Genomic DNA, 23,159 nt, shown 5'->3' with positions numbered 1-23,159 from the left:
CTGGACCCACACCCCCTATTTGTCACATGCTCTCCAAAACACAAAAAGAAAACATCCTCGGTAGAATTTGCATGGGAGGCCCAGAGCAGGTGCAGAGGAAATGGGTGTGTGGGCGGGCAGCCTGCCCTCTCCGCCCCTACGTGGATTTCCACCAGCACAGAGCTACTGTGGTTCTGATTTCCTCCAACCACGAACTGGGCCAAGGTGGCAGAGGGCAGGCCTAAGGACTCTAGTCAGTGAGTGACCACCAGAGGTCTTGGTTTGGGTTGGCCTCCACCCTAGCCTACTCAGAGGACTCTTCCCAGTTTCCCACAGCTGTCCCACTCCTGGGCTCTGCCATTCACTGGGCTCAAGGCCTGGGACTGCCTTGGAGAGAAAGAATGTGACATGTGTATGTCAGTGGGCCTAACAGGGTTTGTGTGTGTGTTTGTGTGTGTGTGTGTGAATGTGTAGTGTTTGTGTGCTGTGTGATTGTGTGTAGATGTGGGTGTGTGGTATGTGAGCAATGAGTGCTCTATGACTGATGTGTGACTGTGTGTGACATACACACCATGTGGGACAGTGGGAGGAATGGCATGGGAACGTGTCATGTGTGACAGGTTAGTGTGTGAGTATATGATGTGTGGCGTAAAATGTGTGTGTGGCATGTGAGGTGTGATTATGAGATGCATGACTGAGTGTGTAAATGTGTGTGATGTGATGTATGAATGTGTAGCATATGGTTGTGAGTATGTGAATGTATGTGTTGTGTGTGTGGCATAAGTGATGTGTGGTTGTGAGTATGCAAATATGTGTGGGGTGTCTGAGTGTGATGTGTGGGTGTGAACACGTGTGTGTGAACATGTATGATGTGTGAATGTGTGGTTGTGAGTGTGTGAATGTGTGCAGGAAGTGTGGGTGTGTGGAAGGTGGGTGTTAACAGGTTGCATGTGTGAACATGTGTGATGTGATATGTGAACATGTGGCATACGTCTGTGAATGTGCAAATGCGTGCAGAATGTATGGGGTGTGTGTGTGAACAGGTTACGTGTGTGAACATGTGTGTGTATGAAGATGCAGGTTGGATGCACTATGGTGGCCTCCTGCTAGGCAGTGCCTGGAGATGTGTGGCCCAGATAAAACCCTTAGAGATACCACACTGGGGTTAAGAGCAAGAATTAGGGGTCTCACGATTGCCAGGAAGGAATGGGACTGCCACGACAGGCAGGAAGGGAATGCTGGGAGTCTGAGGAACCAATGTTATAGATGGGGTAAGAAAGATAATTCTCATCAGGTTGCTGTGAGGATTGCCTGAGGAGAGCATTACAGAGGGTTTAGCACGATGCCTGAAGTACAGTGTAAGTGCCATGGCGGTCAGCCCTTGTCACTGAGGTGGAAGTTGTCCTTATGGGTTCGGCTTTGTCATAGCATCATCCCACTTTGACCTCCCATGTCGCCAGTCTCCGAAGAGCCATCTCCTGGGCCTTTCCAGACCAAGAGCTGAGATCCTAGGTGGTCCTTGCCATGACCCAGCACTGTTCTCCCCAAAGACAGACCCTGAGAATCCCCCCACCTGCTGGATTCAGTGGGGGTCCCACTCAGGTAGAGGTACCTGCCTCAGGCATCCTGTAGTTTCCACCTTCTAACAACCTAGACCAGAGTGAGCCAGTCCACAGGAACGGGGCTTTGGGAGGGTTAACCTTTACTCTAAGCCTACTCATGGCTTCCTGCTACAAGAAATGGTTAAGACTTCTTAGCTGAATATGGCTATACTTCAGGTAGTACTCTAAGGTTAGAACCTGTATACGTAGAATTTTGCATGAATTTTAATGTGACTTAAGAGCAAAAATCTGAAATTTAGAGTAATCACCTCCACACATTTAGTCAAAGACGTTGACTCTAGTGAGCGCAGATTGGCTGCCCATTTCCTTGTCAGCCTTAGGAGGGGCTTACCAAGCCCGAGAAATTCCTGGAGCCTTACAGGGCCATTTTCCTTCCCCTCCCTCTTCCTTCCCCCTTTCAGCTCCCTAGCCAGCTGGGGGCCAATGGTCTCACCATCTCCTCTCATGGTGTGTCCCCTGTCTACTTAGATATGTGGTCTTTCTGAGGTGATCTCTTATTATTTTTATCGTATAGACTCCTTGGTAGAGTTCATCATTTCAAAGAAGCTTGTGGGGTCAAGGGACAGTCCTTGTTTCCCTGCCTTGGGGACCAGTTTCAAGACCTTATGCCAGTCAGCTTCTCTCTGCTGTCTACTGTTCTTGGGAGACATGTTCTGTCCTGACTCTTGGGAAAGTCTTGGACAAACGAGATATATAAATATATCTTCACACATTAAAATCAACTGCTATAAGCAGATTCACAGGCACTATTGGACCTCAGTAATATGTAATCACTATTATGTAATAGATTTTTTTAAAAGAAATAAAATCAAGGTAATTCAAGGACTTGAGGAAGATTCTTTTGTCATTAGAAATATTTAAATAGTTCTTTGAGTGATCGCTGGACACTTATCGTTGCATTTGGTTTATCATTAACCCCACAGTTGATTGTTACTCCCTAGTCCTGGGCTGAATAATGTCCTTCCAAAATTTATGTCCACCTGGAACCTCGGAGTATGACCTTACTTAGAAATGGGCACTTTGCTGATGCAATTCATTAATGTGAGGCCACACTGGATCAATGTAGGCCCTAAACCCAATGACAAGTGTCCTTGTAGGAAGGCCCTGTGAAGACACAGAGAGACACAGTGGGAGAAGGTCAGGGGAGGATGGGCAGAGGTCGGAGCCATGCAGCTGTGGGCCGAGGATCCCTGAGCATTGCTGGAGGTGCCTGGCAGCCCCTGGCAGCAAGGAGAAAGGCACAACCCCCTTCACGGATCTCCCCTCACAGCGTCCTGAAGGAACCAACCCTGTGGACACCTTGATTTCAGACTTCAAACCTCTAGAATGGTGAGAGATTAAATTATTGTTATTTTAAGCCACCCAGTTTATGGTACTTTGTTACAGTGGCCCTGGGAAATTAACATACTCCACCAAACTGGTGAATTTTTAACTTAATTAGATATCCCATTTCGGCTACAGACCAACTTCCTTATTCATGGAAAGATTTAAAGTGGACTTTGGGGAGTTCATTTTTATATCGGCTATCACCTATTTATACTATCAGTTAAAAATAATGTAAGGTTGTCTGTGGCTTTAGTGGCATTTCTTGGCCTTTGATTCTAAGGACCAGGATAGGCTATCTGAGGTCAGGATTGGCTTGTGGGTTATTGGTATTAATATGGAAGCTGTGTCTTAGTCCTTCTGCCCTAGGATGATGCTCTGGAGGTCAGGGAGCCCCTTCCAGGGGGAAAAGATTGATAGGTTCTGATGGACTTTGTAGTTTTGGTTCTTCTGGCAAGATGGGCCATCATGCCAGAAGAAGCTAGATATACCACTCCATTATAGAGAACAGAGAAATAAACATTCCTGATGACCACCTCTCCAGGCCAGGGTGGAGCCCCAGGCTCTGACCTAGGTCATGGCCTGGCAATCAAGCTTGGGCACTGCAGCTGGTAAAGCAGGAGAGGAGACCAAGGAGGACTGAAGTCTGAGTCTTGTCAAGGGCAGGCTTCGAAGCGTGAAGTATCAGAAACAGTATGTTCAAGGTCGATGTGGAAGCAAAGGTTCTGCCCCACATCAGGCAGGATGGAAGCCTGGAAAGAACTTTCTCCTAGAGAGAACTCTCATACACAGAGGCCCTGGGGATGAGTCCAGCATGTACTGGGGGCTGATAGGACATGACAAGGTTTAGTGCCAGAACCTAGGAATGGCCTTGGCAGACAAAGGGGTCCTTTATCTAATTGCTGTACCCCAAGCTAAGTTATCAATTACCTGGATTCTGGTTGATATTTCTGTGGAGGGAGTTTACTCATTTGGTTATTTGATTTTTTATTAATAGCCTCTCCATCTGGGACGATATCCCAGAAAGGTATGAGATTCAAGTTCAAGTGTTCCATGGATGCCTACCCAAGATATTTTTTCAATGCCAAAGAGAAGTGTGGTTATACTTGCTTTCAGTTTGTTCCATTACAAATGTCCTAATCACATTCTATAACACAGAGCTTTGAGATCTTGACCATTGGTGTAGACCCCAAACTATTCTTCTTCTGCAGATCATCTTGGTCCCACTCGTAGGCAGTATTCCACCCCCACTCCCAGCCCAGTCTTGGAGGGAGAGGGAACTTTGGCTTGGGCCCAGAGGCTGGAGTGCCTAAGAGTGGGACCAAAGCAAAAAGGGCTGTCTGGGAAATAGAAGGTATGGGGACAAATGCAGCCTGAGCCTCCTTGGTGGCAATCATGGTCTTTAATTATTAATGAAGTCGCATTTTTGATTTGTAAGCGAGTGTCAGCTGGTAGGTGCTGGTTGAAGTACAGAGCTCAGAGGGAAAAAGACCTTAAACCTTAGCTCTTGGAAGATCAGCCCCTCTCTGGCATCATCAGACACCTTCTTAACTTTCCTTTGGTTGGGAACTCTTCACATAAGTGGTGTATGAGGGTTTGGCCACGCGTTTATCCTCTTGGGTCCATCTGAGTGGCAGAAAGGGAAAGAGTCCTCTTCCCTGAGGTGGGGTTTATGGAAGATCAGTCTCCATTACGTTTTTCTCCTCCTTTACCTCCTCTTTATTCTAGAAGTCTGCCTCCATCAGGAGTGCAGGGGCTCTTATAGAGAGACACCTAGTCAGGAGGACAGGAGATGCATCCTCTGGTTTTGATACTAGTTTATGCTACGTGGTCCCCTTGAGCAAACCTCGTCACCTCTCGGGATCTCAGTTTTCTCTCCTGTGAAATGGTTAGCATGTGTGTTTACGATTCCTTGTATGTATGCCCATGCAACCTGATCGTTCAGGCCCAGGACTCCGGGCAGGTTATGATTTGTCCTACTGTGGGTGGAGATGAGTGTTCCTGGTGAGGATTTCAGGTCTCGGTGAGGGTCACTGCACTGAGAGGAGCTGCAGGTTCCAAGAATTTAGGGAGGTTTACAAAAAGGCTATTGGCTAGGTCTGTGGCCTCTCTGTCCCAGCGTCTAGAAGAGCCTGGATTCTAGTGAGTATCCAAATATGTATTTTCAATGAAGGAAAGAAGAGAAGATGGAAGGGAGGGGAGATGAAGAGAAGGAAGGGTTAAGGGGAGAGGAGAATTCCATGGAGGATACCATGAGAAGGATGCGGAAAAGCTGCCATTTTGAAACGATCTTCCCACCCACGGGATCTCTCTTCTTTCTGACAGATGCCTCTGAGATCTTAATTCTCCTTCACCGTCTTGGGTTCCTTCATTAAAATAAGCTGTAGAGGGGACCCCTCTTGGTCCCTCCACCCCAATAGTTAGGCCAGGCTGGGATACCACTGAGGAGGGACCAGCAAACCCTCTGAGGAAGGGAAAGTGGGATGTGAGTGCACGCATCGAAGCCCCCTGGAGCCGAGGTCCCCTGAGGATCAACATGATTTTGAAGGCGATTGTCATGAGTGGTGGGAGCGGAGAGAGCCACTGGTGCCTAGACTTTCTCAGGGTCCTCCTGGACTTTGGCAGCCATGTTGTTGGTCTGGAGCAAGAAGGCGGTGTAGGCCATGTCAGCTTCCTCCTTGGAGGACTAAGGGAGCAAGAGGACAGGAGTCAGTGTTTGGGGCACTGGCTCAGCAGGTGGGGATCAGAGGGAGTGTCGGCACTTCATAATCTTGGCCTAAGCAACCCAAGCCTGTGTTGACCTGCTGCTCTTATTCTAGCTCCTCAGGCTCGCCAAGGACTAATTTTGAGAAACGGAAAGTTGCAGTTTCTAAAAATGCCTCCCTCTATCTCACTACCTCCTTCCAACACGTGGAGTGGAACCACCTCTGTTGCTTGGGCCTGTCCCAGGAAGCTCTGCCCACACAGTCCATGGGCAAGGTGGTCTAGACTGATGTCAGCCACAGTGCTTCACGTTTTTCTTTCACTACCTGCTCAGAGATGGAGCTCAGCAACAACACAGGGCTAGAGGGGAAGGCTGTCTCCAGACGAGCTTCCTCCCCTACTTGTTCCAGATTCGGGGTCTCTGCTGCTTCCAGGGAGAGTAGATATGAAAGCAAGCATTAAAACCCTGGACTAGGAGGCCCAGGGGATGGGAGGAGGGTAATACGTGACTCAAAGCCAGGAATCACCTCTGGTAGGGTTGTAAGCAACATGGCACCTGACTGGGGTGGGGAAGGGCTTCTGGTGACTACCAAAGTGCCCGTGGCCAGCAGATGTCTTTCAGACCCAACTGGAAGGCTGGTCCTGAGCAAACTCTCAAGGGAGGCTGGGTGGCCTGAAGCCTACAGGTTCCACAGCCCACGAAGGGGATCCACCTAATCACCGGCATTTGACATTTGACCTTCCCTACCCTGTGTCTGCAGTTTCGTTGTCCTTCCTTCTCATCCCTCGCTCTCCCTGCCTCTGACATGTTCACAGCCCGTCCGCTGACCTCCTGCCTCTGCCTCAGTCACATCAACAGCACAGCCAGGAAAGCAGACCTTGCCTTCAGAAAGTTCTCCTGAAAACTATTTTCATTGCCTTCCCTCTTCTGACATCAGCCCCAACACTGAGGTAGCTTCTCCTGAGGTCTAACTGCTGTCCCTCCCCCCCCCATGCTGCCTTTCCTTGTCACAAAAGTGAGGCCTCCCTCTCCCTCCTCATTCTCACCCGTTTTGCCTTCTTGGGTTCTTCGGTCTCTGCGATGTTCTCGGTGGCGGTGCCCTCGGTGGCGGTGCCGCACTCTGTGTGAGGAGCGAGGGGGGTCTTAGCCTTCACTGGCCTTATATCACCACCCCAGAGGCAGGGTCAGGTCTCATTCTCGCTCCCCCAGGGGGCTGGGCATTCCCTTTAAGTGAGGGGCGTACCATCTTTTCCTCCGAGCGCTGTCTCCTGAGTGACTGGCGAGGCTCCCATGTTGTCATTGGCACCAAAATCCTTGGAGTTCTCAAAGTCCGACATGCTGATGTCTGTCCTATAGCTTCTAATTGAAACCCGGTCTGTCCAGGAGAAAGAGGAGTTGGTGTAGGGACAGAGGACATGTGTGAGCAGGACATGCTGCCTCTGAGGGAGCCCCACAGGATAGCTGGAGAGGACAGTGTGGCACGTTGCTTATCTCTTACTCTGACCCGGAGCAGAATGGAGATGGTCAGAGGCTCCTTCCCCGTCCCTTCTCAAGGAGAATCAAGACCCAATAACCCCTGACCCCCCACCTTTTTTTTTTAAAGATTATTTATTTGTGTGTGTGAGAGAGAGAGGGAGCAGGGGAAGGGGCACAGGGTGAGGGAGAGAATGGGAAAGAAGCAGATTCCCTACTGAGCGCAGAGTCTGATGTGGGGCTCGATCTCACTACCCTGAGATCATGACCTGAGCCAAAACCAAGAGTCAGAGGCTCAACCGACTGAGCCTCCCAGGCACTCCAAGAACCCCTGACCTTTCAAGGCACAGTGCCTCGTTCTGTCCTTACATCAGCCCTGTGAGGCATTTATTATTATCCCCACCTCGAACCCTGAGGAAATGGAGGTATGAAATGGGGACACCCAAAGTCACACAGCCAGCCAGTTCTCAAAGTAGGCCGGAAGTGTAGCTCCTCTTGCCTCCTGAGCTCCTCATCCTGCAGGTCCTGCCTGTGAACTTGGACCCAGAGCCATTACAGGTGACCTTCCTGGGACAGCAGCACTCAATGTGAGTTTTGGGTATGAGTTTATCTTTCCCCACCCTGCTTTCCCAGAACCCTTTCTCAGAGCCTATGAAAGAGAAGAGACCGTGGCAGCCCCATACTAAGGGCAGCTAAGCCCCCCGACTAAGGTCCAAGGGCTCAGGACTGGAGATGCGGGGCAGGGGTCTCCCGGGCACTCACCAACGTTCTTCCTATGCCGTGCCCTGAGCACTGCCACGGCGACAGCCCCCGCTGCCAGCACCAGGCCCAGGGGCACCAGGGTGGAGACAAGCACTGTGGAGCTCCCGCTTTGTCCTGCAGAGCTGGAAGAAGGGCTGAGTTAGTCGCCGGAAGGGAAGCCTGGGGTTCCAGGACATCCCAGCAGTTTGGGTCCCCCCAGCTGTTTCTTTTCCTCCTCTTGGTACAGCCCCTTAGCTCTCCTAGGGAGACTCCCCAGACATGACAAAGTCAAGGACAGAACCTTCTCTGCATCCCAGGTCTAGGAAATTGAACTGAATGGTGGACACGCCCCCCCCACACACACCCCGGGCCTCAGGAGAAAGGCAAAGAGAACCACGGGCCCCTCCTGAGCACAAACCAAGGCAGAGAGGGCTGCCCCACCAGCGAGAGGAGGACATGCCCTCCTCTATGCTCCCCACAGCCCAAGATCAGGTCCTCATCCTCTGGGATATTCTCCCTCACCTGCTGGCATCTGCGGACCCTCTGCTCCCATCTGCAGGGTCTCCGACGTCCTTCACTGTTTTGTCATCCACAAAAAGCCTGGGATTCTGAATGACTTTGCTCTCAACCTCCCTGACGCTCGACTCTACCACTTCTTCACCGGGAGCTGAATCCACTTGGCTGATGTCTTGGGACTCTGGAGAAAGACAGGTATGGCTGGATTATTTGTTCTTTCTCTATTTTCCCTCCTTCATATCAGGGAATGCAAGGAGTGGGACTTCAGTAGCAATCACGGGGTCAGGGTGAGATCTCAAGGCTATTAGAGTCGAGTCCAGAATAACACTAGAAATAGATGATCTCTGTCCCATTATACCAAACTCATTTCCATCTCCAAGGCTCCATGGCATAACTCCAGCTCTGCATAGGGGCTGGCGGATCATTTGGAGACTAACATTTTTCTCAGCTTTTTGAAACACTGCCCCAGGTCTGCTGGGTTCGGTTGTGCTGCCCCCTGGTGGTAGCTTGGCAATGGTTCCCTTAGTGAACGAGACCAGTGGGACCCAGGTATAGTAGGATTTCTAGAGATTCTTATAATACCCTCACTAGGGACAAAACACTTCATGTGACATTTTAAAAAAGAGCCTTAAAATGCAAACATGCTCAAATAATTTGCCTTAATTTTCTTTGTTATATCTTACACATGAAGATATCTGGCCTCTTTCGAGAGCAGGCTTTGGCAGAATGTATCACATGTGATAGAGACTTTGAAATTTCATGCTGTGGACGATCTCTCTTATAGAAAGGGCTTCAAAATACCCTGAAGAGGCAACTATAGGGCTTGTCTTGAACCTGTGGTTATATGGCAAACCTACTTTTTTTTTTCCGGTTTGTATGCTTTTTTCAGATGCTCCTTGTAGAGGGCTAAATGAGACTCAACAGAGGCTTACTCTCCCCCTGCCTCTAGTTGCTTATAGCCAGACTGGGGGCCACCTCTGATGGACGAGCTGGTAGGCAGGAACCTTCTCTGGTAACCCCCGGGGACATAGACCTTGACCTCAGAGACTTACCCTTTACCCTCTCCTCGACTGACAAATAGACAGCCACAGTCTCTCCGTATCGGGGCCCATCCTTCACCCCGCACCAGTACCAGCCTTCATCTGCCTCGGAGAGTGGGTTCAGGGTCATGGAAATGATCTGGCTCTTCTGGTCACAGTTCACGAAGGCCTGGCTGGGCCCTTCATCTTGGCTGGGCAGAGTTTTGCAGCCTTTCTTACTCCACTTGCACCAGTATTTCTGGAAGGAGTAGTATTTGCATGGGAAGTGACAGGAGAGCTTGAAGGTCTCCCCCACCTGAGCAACGGCATTCTTGGGTGCCTTGAGGCCTGGTTCTCCTGGAGCAGGGCAGGAAGGAGAGATAGGCATGCAGGTTGGCATTGGTGAGACTGCAGGGAAGTAACTGTGGTGCGGACCTTTGTCCATGGCCCATTTCCTCTCTGGAGAGCATTATAAATAAATACATTATACTGAGCACATAAGGAATGTGATTATGTGCCTATGTAAGAATTACTATTGATGACCCTCATGCATTAATCTAGTCTATCATTAAACACAGGGTCTTACCCATTGGCCTCAGTTTGCTTTCCTTGATCTTCTCTTCTAGACTAAATACAAAGAGCTGCACTCTACTTCAGCTGTTGGCATATATACTGTAAAAGAGGCCACTGCTTTTGATACTAAAAGGGGCTACACGTGGTGGTTTGGAGAGTGTGGAGTATGTTCAGGAAAGGGTGCTTGTTAGAGTTATGAAAACATGATGTCTCGATCCTTGGGCTCTCTCCTGAGGTTTGTCCCATCAGCACGGGATGAGATAAGAGGAAGAGTGGTTGAGGGGAAGTGACTGAAGGGTCCTGGGGCTGCCTCCTCTCCCTCTTGTCCCCGTTCAGCTCTTACCTTCGACAATCTTGAGCTCCACCGTGTACATCCAGCGATTATCGCCATTGGTCAAACACCAGTAGAAGCCAGCATCCTCGGGCGTGAGCTGGTTGAGTATAACCGTGTAGGTGCCATTGCCTGGCTCTCTGTGCAGTGTGAGCCTGCCATTGTACTGCTCCTCAACCAGCCCCGCACTCTCCACCAGCGGCTGACAGCGGCCATTTTGAGTGTCTTCCCAGCGACACCAATACTTCAGTCTGTCTGCTTCCTTGGGGTTGTAGGGGCAGAGCACTGCCACAGAGCCACCAACCACACCTTTCACCACAGAGGGAATCTGGGGCATTACGGTCTCTGGAAGTACAGAAATGGAACAGAACATCAGCAACACGGTCTGGGTAGATCTTCCCCACGGTCTCTGCTAGGGCAGAGAGTGATGTTTAGATCATTTACCTCACTCTCCTCAGAAAATGAGACTTTCCTAATATACAGAGCCTGTAGCTGAAGACGTCCAGCCAGACTCCAGTGACCTTCACCACTAGTCTGGGCATTTTGTTTCCTTTCCCCACTTTATTCTTGGCAGAGAATGGAAGGAGTTTAAGGAACGACTCTCAGTTCTCCTTGGGCTTCTTATAAAATCTCGCTATATACAAGTTTTTGTCTGTTTATTAACTCATCCCTTTCAAATGGCCAGATGGTTTTTCTCCAAATTAAGAAAATATATTTAGGATGGTATGCTTTAAAATATAAGCTACGTAGCACAGAAGGTTTACTAGTTGATGACTCTGAGGGCCATCTCAGGAAAAAAAAAGATGGCCATTCTCCAAAAACTAAAGCTGATGTCCAGTGCGAAGATGGACATCATATGAAGATGCTGAGGAATGTAGTGAGGGCCAAGCTGGATATAAAAGTACTACCCAGGGAATGTGAGCCCCTTAAGGAAAAGCCACAGGTGACATTGAACTGCAAGTACTGGTTTGCTGTTTCTCATGAGGGTAACTCTCTGCAGTGCTCCTGGGTGAGGGGGAGCAGGAATTTAATGATTTCACCACCTTGCTGGCCTGCCAAACTAGAGCTATTGCAGGCCAGGTGGTAGAATCACAAATACCCTTATGAGATGTTGAGGGGGAAACTCAGAGGCTGGGGTATTGTTTTCCTGGCACAGCACTGAGGCTGAGATAAGACCAAGAAAAGACCAAGATAAACCTCCCATTACAGATTAAGGGATGAGATGCTATCCTGCTTGAAAGACTAGGGAGAAGGGGCAGGTGGACCTTGTAAGCCTTGCCATGGCACTGGGGTTCCATGCTAGGTCCTCACCATGGCTCTCTGAGACCCAGACATTCGGAGGGTCTTGACTCAATGAGGAGCTTCGCTCTCCTTGTTAATCAGGGACAGCCATCAGAAGGCCTTTGACAGAGAAAAATTGGTAGATAATGCAAGGCTGAGGCTGTGTTTTCTAACACTCCTGTCCAGCTGCCTACATAGCACATAGTTCAGGGCTAGATGGGGAGAGGACGACATTGACTGACTGATGGATAATAGATAGACTCCCAGGGCACGAGACAGGTGCCCACCTGCTGCGCTGACACTCTTCTTCCCTTCCCCATCTCAGGTCTCACCTTCATTGACAAAGAGTTGCCAGGGCTGGGTGGGGTAGCCTTCGTGAAGCTGACCATCAGAGTGGGTTCCACACAGGTAGTTTCCGGCATCTTCTTTCTTTAGGTTGGTGATATGCACACTGAAAGAGCCCTTCTCCTTGGGAATAAGCAGGGTCCTGCCCTCAAAAGCCTGAGCCTTCTGCCCCAGGGTGTTGATGACCACGTCGCAGTCTTTCCCGTTGCGTTTTCGGCACAGAAATCTGGCTGTATCTTTCACCTTGGAGCCCAGGGCACAGTCAAAGGTCACAGAGCCTCTCAGATCTCCATAAAGCAGTTCAGTCTTAGGCTTCAGCACCTGGAGGTCAGCCTTACTCTTCTCAGCACTGGGGCCATTCCCAACCTGGCAGACATATGTCCCAGCATCATCGAGCTGGACTTGCTTGATAATGAAACTGAACATTAATTGGCTGGTACCCGCAATCTTGATCTCTGCTCTGTCTGCATAGTTAGAGCTCACATAGCCATTGGAGTCAATGACTGTAAGACAGGCCTGGCCTCTCATCTTGCACACAGACTTCCTCTCAGAATTCACACGCTTGAAAGAGCAATTGATGGTCACTGTTCCATGCAAGTCAGCAACATAGACCTCAACGTCATTTTGAAACCCAGGACCTGCAGGATAACGGGAAGGTGGCCAGTTGTGATTTCACTTTCTTGCAATTGAGGGCTGTTTAGTATTCCCAGTGAGGGTCTGGGTATACCTATCACCTTCACTGCCTTCCTTCCAAGGAGGACTCTACCAGAATGTCTTCCAAGGACCAGCCTTACTGCTGTCTCCTCCATGAAGCCCTCCCCAAACTGGCGCTAATCTTTTCCTCCTCCGTGCTCTTGACACTTACATCTGTTATCTCTTATTACATCTGATCTTGCCTAGAGCTAATTATGTTCTCCATAGCCCGGAAGTCCCTTGAGAGCAAAGACATACTTTACCCATGTGTGACTGCCCCCCGCCGTGCCCACCACGATGACTATACGTGGTAGGAACCCAAAGTAACGTGTGTCGAAATAAACAGAATGAATGTAAGGATAGGGTGATGGATTTCAGTGCATGTGATGGAAGTTTCTAAAACTTACAGCAGTCCAAATATGGAAGGATCTGCTTTGTAAAGTAGTGAATGCCTGCCATTTCAAGTGTTTAATCAGAGGCTGTATACCCATTGTCTCCAGGATTCTTTCAGACATCCTGAAACCTGTCAACTCCAAGTTCTCCTCAGCTCTTAAAATTCTTCCATTTTATGACTCTCCATGACCACCTGAATGAACTCTTTATTCAGTTCACAGATAACCCCCAGGCACATCCCAGGGGAATATCTTTGAGACCTATCTTTGAGAACCCCTCCAATTTTTCACCCCTAAGACTTCTTTCTCTCTTAATTTCCCTTGATTATCTGAAATGCCCTTTGTTGTTGAACCGTTGTCAGAAAGATCTTTCCTATTTTTCTCTTCTCTTAACTAGAACAGCCTTATTCAGTGGCCCACTCTTGCAGGGCCCTGGTCTTTGGGCAACGACTGATCATTTCATTTATGCTAAGGTTGTTGATGGACTAACGGATCCCAGATCAAAAATGCATTTTGAAAGAAGCCTTCTGGTGACCTTAAGGTCCTGATCTGTAGAGTGCACTAATGGCAGGAGTTTAAGGATCCCTAGAAACCTCTCCCTGCTTTTTCTGTCTCCCTCAGTTCAAAGACTTCTTGCCCCGCCCTGGAACAAACACAGTAAGAGAACTTGTCCTCCTGATGCTCTTCTAAGCTACCACTTTAGTAAAACCCTCAAATGTCATAGGCCCTGAAGACCTAGATAGTTGTACTCACCATCCCCAAGGGTGTGCCATCTGTCTCATTTCCATATTCTATTATGAAAAGTCCTTGCCTCTGGAAAGAGAACTCACAGTCTTCCCCGCCCCATGCTGTACCTCTTTTGTCTCAGGAAATGCTTCCTCCAGCCCTCCCACAGCAACTGAGATGAGTCCCTCTCACTTGTCCACTCTCACAACCCAAGGAGCCTGGGTTCTTACCCCGGAGGACCTCCAGGTTCACATCAAAGGACAGGCCTCGGCTGCTAATGCCCAGACCACACTTGTAGCGCCCAGAGTCGCCCGGAGTGAGATGGTCAATGTTCACCACAAATGTGTTGTTCTCTGGGAAGTTGATAAGGTTGGCTCTGCCCTCATAGTCCCTGGAGATGTAGCCTTCTGAAGAGAGGAGTGTTATGCAGCGGCCCTGGGCCCCCTGTCGGCACCAGTACTTCCGGGTATGCCGGTTGACGGAGGAGTCTGGGTAGTAGCACGTGATAGATACTGAGCGCCCTTCCACACTGCTCACTTCCTGGGGACCGAATATGGGACTCTTCATGGAGATCACTGTGGGGACAAAAGGCAGAGGTTTTCCGAGGTCCTGGCAGGTAAAGCCTGCTCAAATGATCCCAACAGCCTCCCTGAGGAGATGGAATTATCCCCCGACACATGTGCCTCCTGTAGATTATTTGCTATGCATGACAGCAGGACAACTGCTGCTGGACAATTCTGCATGACTTGCTGTGATTGGGTAAAATGATTGATTAATCATTATTACATTCTAACTGTATCTCACTAAGGATTGCCATTTTAAGGACAATGGAACAGCAAACTTACTTCATATCCCTTTCCATTAATAAAAAGCCACTTTGTGGGGTGCAACACCATTGCATTTGTTATCTATTACTTTCTTATATTTCTAGAAACACTTGGTGGATTCTTTTCTTTTTTTTTTTTCCAGATAAAAATATTGGGAGCCAAGAAGGAAAAGTCATTTTCTCCAAATCCCATAGCAACTCCTGAGAGGTCTGATTTGAGGTCTAGGTCTTTTTTTTTTTTTTTTTTTTTTTCCTGGTAAAGAATCTTAACCAGACTCCTGGCCTTGAAACAAGTAATTGCCACTCCTGTTCCGGATCCCCTACACTGGTCACCATATCTTTTTTTCAGACGTGACCTTTCAGCACCGTCTGTGTGACTCCTCCTTGAGTCAGTACAAGTTTTGAGAGTGGCATCCCTGGGGACAGGCCAGGTTTCCGTGTTCCCAGCACCCTGGGTCCTGGAGGGATGGACTGGGGTCTGACAGACACACCTGGGAAGACAGCCAGCAGGCAGGCGAGGAAGAGGAGCCCCATGGCTTGTGGTTCTCAAGGGGCTGTGCCACCCAGGCCGACTTCTTTGTGGGAAGCTGAAAGAGAGTAGCAGAAAAAATGAAGCTCTTGTGTTTTCCAAGGCCAGTTGGCTTTACAGTTCCTGTAACACCTATTTGGTTTTGTAGTTCAGTAACAGACAGAAAGCCTGTTGAAAGGATGAATGGCTCCGCCTTTCCCATTATATTTCAAAGTCCCATTATTCCACAGAGCTTTTTGTTCCTTAATAGTTCTAAGTAGCTACTTGTCTTCTCAACTAAACTGCATGTTCCTTCGGAGTAGGGACACAGGTGCCATTTTTTCCTGTGTCCCTGTCTGGGTGGCATGGTCCTAGGGTTAGCTCTGTAAGGTCTCAGAACAGCTCACTGGATCGTGGGTTATACTGACCAGTGGTCCTGTCTCTCTGTTTCGGCTGCCCTCCGTACAGCCCTGGAATACTTTATGGTGTGTTCATATGAGCAAACTGGGACCCCTCGAGAAGGCCAGATAGGGATTAAAGTTTAAATGTCACAATGATGGTCTCTTAGATTAGCTCCTTCCAGGCACTGTGTTAAATAATGTACATGTATTATCTCATTTAAACTTAATATCACCCTCAGAAGTGGTTGTTCTTCCCCACATTTTACATAGGAAGAAACGGAAGCTTAAAACTAAGTGCTTCCCTCAAGGTTGTATAAGACTTAAGTGTATGGGTGGGCAGGCTGGGAGAGGGGGAGATGGGCAAGATTTGAACCCAAACTTGTCTGACTCCACAGTCCAAGCTCTTTGCCTTCTCCCGATGCACTGGGTCACACCTCAAACACAGGAGGAGGCTTAGCCCTGTGCTCATCCTTGTCCGTTGTAGAGCCCCAGTTGCTTATCAAAGTATTGTCATTCATGCCTTCCTGGAGCTTCATCACTTCCTTTTAGCTAAGACAGAATGGATATAATTACAACTGTTTTATGGATAAGAAAATCAAGATCTTGAGATGCTGAGGGATAGGCCCAAGATTTCCCAGAGATTCGGTTATGGGGTCAGAGTTTCAAGCGTAGGTATTGTGGCTTATTACCTTGCCTCGTCATTCAGGGCAGAGGAAGCTGGAGAATCCAAAATAAGGCCCCTTGGAGGGGTCTGGTGTGGGTAAATCTTGCCATGTCTGTGGATGTAGTTTTGGGCTGGGGTGGGGTGGGTGCAGCTTGAGGCTCCCAGGGCTCAGCCTTACCACCGCTATCCTTAGGATCCCAAACCGAGCCCAGAGGAGGAGAGAGGTGGACAGAGGAGCCCCACTTTCCCATGAACTTCGGCAGGCTTTAGCCTTTGGAGTGGATTTGACGATGGATGAGAGCTTTAAGGGAGAAAACCTTGTCAAGAAGCCCGGTGCAATAATGAGCACCTATAAAGATTAGGAAGCCCTAAGCACTCGGGAGCCCAGAGAGTGAAGTCCCAGGCTCCCCTTACCACTCCGGTCCCTGGTCTTGCCCTCAGAGACTCCCTTCATTAGCTTGAGCCAAAGGCAATAGAGCTGTTTGTCTTGGTTATTTCTTTTCCGGGGGCGGGGAGGGGGGGAATTCCCCAGCAAGGAACCTTTTTATTTCCTTGTGCAGATAAAGGTATTCTGTTTCTCCAGTTCTTTGGGAGAGTCAGGGGAGTGGGTTCGGGAAGGAGGGGACAGATATGATGCCAGGTGGCAGCTTGAGGTTCTCTTGATGCCAGATAATTGCCCCAGACTTTTCACGCCAGGCCAATGATTAACTCCTGGGGTGGGTTCTCAGCCGAATGCCAGGGTCAGCCCCAAACTGGATGCATTTGGGGGATGCTGGCTTGAGGAACTGTCTGAGTGGGCACTACAGGTCACCATAAGACAGACTTCCAGGGGGGACCAGGCCTCAGAAGACTGGCAAGTCTCTCTCTTCTGGAAGACTTAGCATGGACTGGGTGCAGAGCCCCAGGGAAATGACCTTGGGTAAATCGGGCCTTGGGTGCAGTGACAAAATGCCGCGTGTGCTTTGAAGCACCAAACCAGCCGTGCTTCCCTAGGTGCTGGTTCCTACGCTCACCTTCAGACAAGCAAGCTCTCTAACATTTCTGTATGCCAGGAATGGGTACCTCCCTGGACGGCTAAAAGGGACTTGCTCTGGGTTACAGAGAGGCAGGTGCCTGCTCTTCCCAAGTGGAAGTCCCAATTTGGGGCTCAGGCTTCCTCTCGTTTGTGACATGCTTACGTCGCTGTGACTCTCCACCTGGGGAGACGACATGCACATGGACCCACCAGCCTTTGCACAGCCTTGGGGCAGGGATGAGAGCATCAGGTGTGCACAGCTGGAAGGGCAAACTTGGCAGAGAGTGACCTTGGTGAGAACCACAGGGGAGATGACGCGAGGGCAAAGGCACCCCCACTCTCGGAGGCAGGAAATCTTTGTCCAAAGATAAACTTGAAGCACCGTTTCTCTGCTAGCTGCTGACGTGACCCTGGGCTTTGACAATCGTTAGAGATCCCTTCTTCTCCAAACCAGACTTTTTTCCCAAACCTGGGAAATTCAGGTGTCTGGGAGGCCCCAGGCCATGGTGGTTAGAACTGGCTTCAACAATTTGCTTAAGGAAAGAGCATAGTATTTACTGGGCACTTACTAGGGCAGCAGATGCTTTGCTTTCCTTACGTGAACCCTTCCATCATCACCGGAACCCAAGAGACAGATAAAATTACCTTCATGTTGTGGATGAGAGAGCAAAAGGTTAGCAAGATTCTTGGCTCCAAGACCCACAGCAGAATTAGATCACTACCGGATTATCATTCCTTACATGAGCAGAGGGACCTGTCCTTTTGGAATCTACATAGGCTGGGATACCCGGCATGAAGGCACTTTTTCTTGTCCTTAGAACAGGACTTGTTCTTTTCCCCAGCTAGGTTGGGGTATTCTCAATCACTCTCGTGTTACCAAATTACTACCCCTGACACATTTATAACATGTCTACACATTGTGGATTGGGGCAGGGTTGTCGGCTGTGCTGGAGAATAAAGTTTATTAACTTGTAAAATTAACCTACCCAGCTCCCCTTTGGTTAGAGTGACTGAACTTCAGCTCTTCTAGGTTGGAATCCAAACCTTTGTCCACCAAATCTATAGTTTCCTTTTTTTTTTTTTTTATTCAGAGGGAGAGGGATCTCCCAGACAGACCAGGTCCTAGCACAGCTGCTGGTGCACCATTTGACCTTCAGCCTCTCTGAGCTCTTCCTCTGTTTGGTACATCGCTCAGGGCCAGTCAGGGCTCTCAGCCCCAGGGGCTTCAGAGAGGAGGAAGAGTGTGCATGACAGGGACTCGAAGCCAAGTTGGCAGTTTCTGACATCTTCCTGTGAGTGTAAACTTGGAGGAGCAAGAAGGTTGGAGCAGCTGGCCTGGCTGGGGACGGGGCTTTCCTTGGCCAGACCTGAGCAGCTCTTTCCCCTACTTCTAGAAGAGGCACCGCCTGAGTCCATGTGGGGCTATCCCTTCTGTCTCCCTTGGGTGCAGGAGCAGAGCGCATACTAGAGTGATCCCGGAAACTGCATGATCACTGTGTGGTTTGGAAGGGCCTCAGACATGAAATGACAAGTAGGAGCTTAGGAGAGTTTATATAGTTTATATAAGTCCTGGCGTGTGGGACAGTCTCCATGTAAAGGCAACATTTGGGGGAAGGGAATAAGAATTCTAGAGGACAAGAAGATGGAGAGAGAACAAAGGGATCTGAAGAACGTATGACCTAGAAATACTGAAGACTTTCTAATCCCATCTCTGTCAAAAGTGGCCCGCATGAATGCAAAATTTAAGCAGAATTAAACATTTGAAATACCAGCTCCATGAAACTCTGGGAATAAGCTTCGTGGATGTCTAGAAGACCTTTCTGTAAAAACTTAGAACCTTGTTATTAATTCCACCACATTCTGCCTTAATGTGTAGATACTTATCTCGTCCACTCAACCAAATGGCTTGCTCCTGGAAGGCAGGGGCCAACTGGGATCAGTCTCTACAACCCAGAGCGGCTTGCGTGAGAACATCTGGGGAGGACCAGCTGCTCAGCGAAGTTGAATGGGATTGGAAAGGGTTCCATCTCTATCTATCCTCTGTATGGGAAGGGCCAAGTCAGGGCTGATTTCTTACATTTTGCCAAATGCCTTCTTAGTTTGGGGCACGCAAGGGACAGTTGCGTGAAGAGGAGCCTAGTGGATGGAAGAGAACCCAGAGGTCCCAAGTCCTTCTGTGTCACAGGCTAGTGGAAGAGCTCTAGCACTTGGGCAAAATACGCTGGCCCAACTCCTTCACCTGTAAAATGAGCATCATAGTCCCTGAGTCTTCTAGAGAGACACACTTCTGTGGGATGGGGGAATAGGGAGGGGATAACGAGATATGCATATGGAAGTCCTTTAAACAGTATAAAGTGCCCTTCCAAAGTAGGAGCTTACAGTCACTCTCAAGCACAAGGCAGTGAGGGTCTGTACACTTGACTTTCATGATTGCTGAGCACTTGGAGAGTGGCACAGAGTATGGGCTCCACCGCTTGGTTTTCAGCTCTCTCACTTGGGGGCTGTGTAATTTGGGGGAAGGATATTTAAACTCTTCGAGCCTCAAGTCCTCACTTATAAACTAGAGACAATTGCATGTAGTAGAGAGAATCGCTCTAAGGATTAAATAAAACAACATATGTGAAGTCCTTAGTATGGTGTCAGCTTAAAAAGTGTTAGTTCCTTTCCCATCTCCTCTCTCAAGTCAGCAGTCCTCTCTTTTTCCTGTCCTAGAGTGAGAGGAGAATAGAAGTCTGTTCACTAGGCATCCCTTGGAGACCAGGAGTGAGCTACTCAGATTGGACCCGCATGGTCTGAAGGAGGAGAGTAGGTTAGAAGTGGGACATAGAATTATAGCTAGCACATAGGGAGTTTTTCTCAAGGGCTTTCCATGTGTTTATCTCACTTAATCTTCACAGCAACCCTAGGAGGGAGAATAAAATGGGCAAACCCATTTCACCGATGAGAAAACCGAGGTACAGAGAAGTAAGAAATCTGCCCGGGGTTACAAAGCTGGTAAGTGACTGCCATGGGATTCAAGTTCAGGTGCTTTGGACCAAGAACAGAGGCTAAGCTGTCCTAGGCGGGTCTTGAAATTTACAGGAAGCAGTCAGGAGAGGAGGGAGCAGGAAAGCCACTTTTAGAGAAGTCAGTCCAGTTCTCTCCTCTTGACTATTCACAGGAAAGATAGTTCCTGTAAAGAGATGCCTGAACCCAGAGGTAGGTGCCAGCAGAGAAATTTCTTCCTGAAAAATAATAATAGCTGCTATTGATGTAGCCCCTACCACGTGTTAGGCACGTTAGGTTTGTTTCCTGTAACTGGACACATTGCCTCCAAAGCCTTTTTCCACATGGTCAGTGCCAGGGACTTTGGGATCCGAGCCCTGGCCCACACAGAGTGAGGGCAAGACGTCGCTGAGGAGGGCCTCGGCCGAGCATTTAGTAGAGAGATCACTCTAAGGATTAAATAAAACAACATATGGATAATCTCAATTTTGCATGGATAATCTCAGTTTTTAAAAAGTTGGGTATTTTGTTTTATAGGTGATGTCAAAAGGTCCCCATGACCCTGTCAAAATGTTGGTACCAAACCGTCCTTGCCCATACTTGCTGGGTGACTTTATGTTACTCGTGGAGAACTAGCTTCCTCACCGACAGGCAGGATTCTGTACCTACCATGCCTGCCTGCTAGATTTAGTTCTGGCGGGAGTGAGATGATGCTCTGAAAGCCTGGGGTAAGTGAATTCTTGACATGGACTTTGCTGTCTTCACACTAGTGATAAAATAAAGCTGCCGAGGTCTAGAGGCGCCGAGAGACAGGAACGACTCCAGAGCTAGTGGCTCTCCTGACTCCTGGCTCATCGCTCTTTCGGCTACATTCCCACATCCAGGACCGAGGTGAAGGATGGATGGATGAATACTTCCAGAGCTGGCTCTGGGTGGGCATATTGCTGCCTTCCACCATAACCCATGAACGGGCGCATCCCCACTCCAGATGTTTGAGAACCTGTAATTCCTCTAGTGAAGGGGGGTAGTAATGGTGCGGGTTTTGGTGCAAAACCACCAGCAGCTCGGTTGGCCCTAGGCAGAGGACAGTTGCACAAGTGGCGCTGGGGACCCTGGGAATGGAGCCAGTGCAGCCACTGTGCTTATGGACGAGGGTCCCGTGGCTGGCTGGGGGTGCTGTCAGGGTGGGCAAGGCGAGAACACGGAGGGAAAGGGGAGTCCTGGCTGCAGAGCCAGGGGGAGAACCGGGACTTGGAATGCTGTCTACGCCCGGGAGGGGGCTCTTCCCACCTTACTCACTCGGGGAAGATGTCCTTTTCCCCACTGTAGCAAGGGCAGGGTGATATGACCATATAGATCATGCCTCCGTACGGCAGGAATCAACGGGATCAAAACGAGGTTCGAACAGGAAAGGATCCCAGAGCCTCTCCAAGACCCGGAAAAGGGGGCTGCAGGTGCCCTCCCCAGCAAGCTGGAACTGGAAAGCTTCCAAGACTGGAGGACTGCTATGCATGATCTTATCCAGGTCAGTCTGGTGCTCAGTTAAGTCCTCGAGTAACTGAACCCATTTGAAAAACACCAAACCATTGCTATTTTGCTCTGAAGGTTACAAAGAAACTTCACACATATTTTTCCATTGGAACCCCACATACCTGAGCGATAGGCATGATTTGGATCTCCATTTTACAGATTAAGAAATGGAGGCTTGGAGAGCCATGAGGTGACTTGCCTAAGGTCACGCAGTTAAACTATGGAGGCCTTAGTTGGGAATTCATGGGATGAACTTAGAGAAAACCTGCACATGCTGACCGCAGACATTCCTTCTCCTCCCCACCCCCCAGCTGATATTTCTCAGAAAAGAGGCAAGGCGTCCCCCACCCACATGCACCCTTGCTCATCTCTGGGCCATGGACATCTGCTCTCCGGCCACATACTCAGCTGCCCACGCTGCGGCCCCTGTCCTCCTCAGCCCGCCATCTGCAGGCTGCGAGCTGTGAATGTGGAAGGTTGCCTGAGCCCCCATCCCAGGCCCTTCCCAGACGGCATCCTGTTGCAGATCCCAGAGTAGCCACACTTACTTTAAGCCACTTTCTTCTCTCCCAGCAACTCAGATTCGGGGGCACAGCCTGCTGGCTGGTCCACAGCCTGGGGTTTTCCAAAAGTTGCCAGCAGGACACTGGATGTTGCTGCCAAAACTGAAACTGTGCAATGCTTGACCCACACCTGGGCTCTTAAAGGGACACTCTCCCGTAGGCCTGGCGGCCGGCCAGGGGCACGTGACTCTCACGGATCCCTTGCTTTCCTTTCCTTTCCGTTTTTCTGACTGGTTCCATTTGCTCCCCTTGACCTTGGGGAGACTGTGACCCTCCATCATTTCAGCTGCAGGATGAGAGAGTAAAGCACGAAGAACCTACTCTGACTTTTTCTAGCTACAAGATCCTAGGCAAGTCTTCTTTATATTTCTTTTCATCGGACAGATAGGGATAGTAATCCCAAACCTACAGGTTGAGGGTAGAGCCAGTTATTAGATATAAAACCCTGGTCCAGGTATGGTATGAGGTTCATATGCGTTTGATGGAACACAGGTGGCAGGAGGAGCTCTCAGTCCTCGGTCTCATCTTCCCCACTCACTCGGGAACCCGCTACTTTCTAGGAAACTTAACCTGGATAAAGTCTGCTCTTTACACATCTTCTGAGGAGCCCCCCTTTCACCAGCCCCGGGGCTTCCAGGAACTTAGGGGAACTATCGCTCTCCTATTTTACTCCCTCCTGGGATTAAAGAAGGGCTTCTTCCGGGCTCTCCTGAAAATGGCGGACCTGAGAGCCATGTTGGGACCTGGGCTCGACGCCATAGCAAAGTCGGCGCTTATCTGCCGAGTGGGGTGGGGGACCTCCTTCCCTTTCTCAGGAGGTCGTTGGTGGTCTCCCGGCCATGATCCGGTTAGGACTCCCAGAGGTGCCCCAAATGCTCTCAGCAGTCCCGTGTCACACAAGTGAAGCCTACTCCTCAACACACACTCGTATGATCCCCCACCTCTCACC

The 23,159-nt window shown here is 49.4% G+C and overlaps 1 protein-coding gene across 1 annotated transcript; it reads right to left on the bottom strand.

Moving 5' to 3' along the window:
* Positions 1-4,307: 4,307 nt before the first annotated feature.
* Positions 4,308-22,338, bottom strand: PIGR (polymeric immunoglobulin receptor). The gene is made up of 11 exons (XM_059413026.1): positions 22,196-22,338; positions 15,036-15,131; positions 13,949-14,293; positions 11,895-12,545; positions 10,294-10,626; positions 9,411-9,734; positions 8,365-8,539; positions 7,864-7,985; positions 6,872-7,003; positions 6,675-6,748; positions 4,308-5,610 (listed from the first exon to the last, which is right to left on the bottom strand). Exons 2-11 carry the CDS (start codon positions 15,076-15,078, stop codon positions 5,515-5,517), a joined length of 2,295 nt encoding a protein of 764 aa, XP_059269009.1. The 5' UTR covers positions 15,079-15,131; positions 22,196-22,338; the 3' UTR covers positions 4,308-5,514.
* Positions 22,339-23,159: the final 821 nt, after the last annotated feature.

Source organism: Mustela nigripes, chromosome 10 (genome assembly GCF_022355385.1).
Source record: "Mustela nigripes isolate SB6536 chromosome 10, MUSNIG.SB6536, whole genome shotgun sequence".
NCBI lineage: Eukaryota > Metazoa > Chordata > Mammalia > Carnivora > Mustelidae > Mustela > Mustela nigripes.
Note: the sequence above shows the minus strand (reverse complement) of the source record. Positions and strands in the feature narration are given on the sequence as shown.